Source organism: Montipora foliosa, chromosome 2 (assembly GCF_036669935.1).
Source record: "Montipora foliosa isolate CH-2021 chromosome 2, ASM3666993v2, whole genome shotgun sequence".
NCBI lineage: Eukaryota > Metazoa > Cnidaria > Anthozoa > Scleractinia > Acroporidae > Montipora > Montipora foliosa.
In genome coordinates, this window is record NC_090870.1 from 58,136,055 (window position 1) to 58,138,554 (window position 2,500).

The 2,500-nt window shown below is 42.2% G+C and overlaps 1 protein-coding gene across 1 annotated transcript in view; it reads left to right on the top strand.

Annotated features, from left to right (window-relative positions):
• The window catches only part of LOC137993674 (short transient receptor potential channel 4-like), a 40,395-nt gene that overhangs the window by 12,753 nt on the left and 25,142 nt on the right, over positions 1–2,500 (top strand). Inside the window, exon 2 of the mRNA XM_068839642.1 lies at positions 2,092–2,443. Within this exon, the coding sequence (XP_068695743.1) occupies positions 2,092–2,443 (352 nt within the window). The remainder of the gene's footprint in view (positions 1–2,091; positions 2,444–2,500) is intronic.

Genomic DNA, 2,500 nt, shown 5'->3' on the forward strand with positions numbered 1-2,500 from the left:
TGTTCGAAAAAAAGATAGGAGCCTGCGACTGTGTATCGATTATCGAGAATTGAACAAGAAAACATATCCAGAAAGGCAGCTGATTCCCCGAATACAAGATATCTTAAATGGTCTGGGCGGCAACAAATGGTTTACAGTTCTGGACCAAGGGAAGGCCTACCACCAAGGCTTCATGGCAGAAGAAAGTCGCCCTCTCACTGCATTTGTGACCCCCTGGGGATTGTATCAGTGGAAAAGAATACCGTTTGGGCTTATGAATGCACCGGCGGTCTTCCAAAGGTGTATAAATAAATGTCTAGACGGCTTACGTGACAACATCTGCATTCCCTACCTGGATGATGTCTTGGTGTATAGTAAGACCTTTGATGAACACGTTCAGGATGTCCGACAAGTTCTGCGTCGACTACAGGAGCATGGTATAAAGGTAAAGCCATCAAAGTGCAAGTTCTTCCAACGACAATTTAGATATTTGGGGCGGGTTGTTTCTGGCGATGGCTACTCTCTAGACTCAGGGGACACGGCCGCTGTACATAACTTAGCGAAACAGAAACCAGCAACAGTGGGTGATGTACGTAAATTGCTGGGGTTCTTGAGCTATTACAGGCAATACATCCAGGATTTCTCACGCATAGCTAAGCCCCTGCATGATCTCATGGTTGACCCGGATCCATTGGCTAGTAACTGACTTCTCCTCCAGTGATGGCATTTCCCGACTCATTTGTGCTTCATACAGACGCCTCCCAAGAGGGACTTGGAGCTGTATTGTATCAAGAACAGGATGGAAACTTGAGAGTTTTAGGTTATGCCTCTAGGACACTAACTCCATCAGAGAAAAACTAACTTCGTCCTTCGCGAAGTGACGCGAAACAAAATGGCGGAAGATGCAGAAAGGAAAATTGCTGTTCGTTTTGTTAACGAAAACGACTACAAGAATATTTCGACCAAAACGCTGTTTGCAAAACAAGAAATTAAACAGAATCGCCTTTACTGGCTTGTTTCAAAGCAAAGAGAACGTCGTCGTTAAATGTGAATTCGCGTTTTTGTAATCGCTTCGCGACTATTCCAAGAATTTTATGAAGAATGTTAGCACTTGAGGAGATGGAACAAGTTCAGTCTTTGCAACTGTTTAAGTTGCTTCCAGCCACTAAATTCAATTATCACTTTCAGTTTGAATCAAGCCCCATATATATGGCGTTGAGTTAAGGAATCGAATCCTGGCCACATTGGTAGGGGGCGGGTGCTCTCATCATTTCGCCAACCCTACGCCAACGTTTGAAAACACTGAATTTTAGGGAACCGGCATGGCGCGATGGTTAAAGCGGTAGATTTGGACGAATCCAATTCTTCAGGATTCAAAATAATCTCGTTTTGACCAATAAATGGATCTGCAATTTAGTCTTCGGTGATCCCGAACGCAACTCGTGCGTCCTTGTCGTTAGGTTCCCCAGCGTTGGCATCCACTTCCCTGTAATCCATCAGCATATAAGTGCACTGCAGATAAAGGCGCATGCGCTTATATCCGAATATAGGCATAGGCGCATGCGCCCTTTAACGGTCAAAATATGCGAGTTTAACAGATAGACTTGAACAGAATACTTCTTTTATGGTACAAGTTTAATTATAATCATAGTTATTGTCTTTGGTTTATTCGTCTGAGCTACTCTTTTATCACACATTCAGCCTGAATTGCTCTTGATCTTGGTCCTTTAACACTTGCATTTATGTTTACAATACCGTTGGTATTTTGCACTCTTAAAAAGGATGCGATGATGAGAATCGGGTGCGCCTATAATAGAAATTTTATAGGCGCATGCGCATATGTAACGTCAATTTGAGTGCCTATAAAACGTCTAAAATTGCATAAACACGTTTATAGGCACTGCGCTTATATGCGATGGAATAGGGTAGTATTAATGGAAAGTGGGTCTAAGGACAGAGGAAATTCTAACTATGCTTGGATTAACGCATTTATGATTAATTTGAATTGTGACTTTCTATACACGGCAACATAATCCAAAAGTTCAGTTCAACTTTGAATTTCATAACTTAACCATAGGGCACACTATCTAATAAAATCTCTCTTTGTTGCAGTTTGTGGCGAGTGACAAATGTCAGGCTATTCTCAACAAGGTCATTTATTACGACTGGAAAGATTGGCAGACGAAGACCCGAGCTCCAAAAATTCTACGGTCTTTCCTGTTTCTTATTCCCACCCTTCTATGTAGCCCTTTCTATATAGTTTTGCGATTATGGAATCACTTCTGTTGTTCCGGTTGCTACGCAAAGGACAGTGAACGCTGGCGTTGTTTTCGACTATGGTTCGAGCATCCATATTCCAAGTTTGTCAACCACACCATGTGTTACTTGGTTTTTCTCGGCTTCTTGATCGCAGCATCGTTTGAGGAAGAGTTTGGAACAACATACACAGGACTAGTGTGGATCGGTCAGATATATCTCCTATTTTTATTTACACTAGGTTTTTTATTGTCTTGTCATAGCC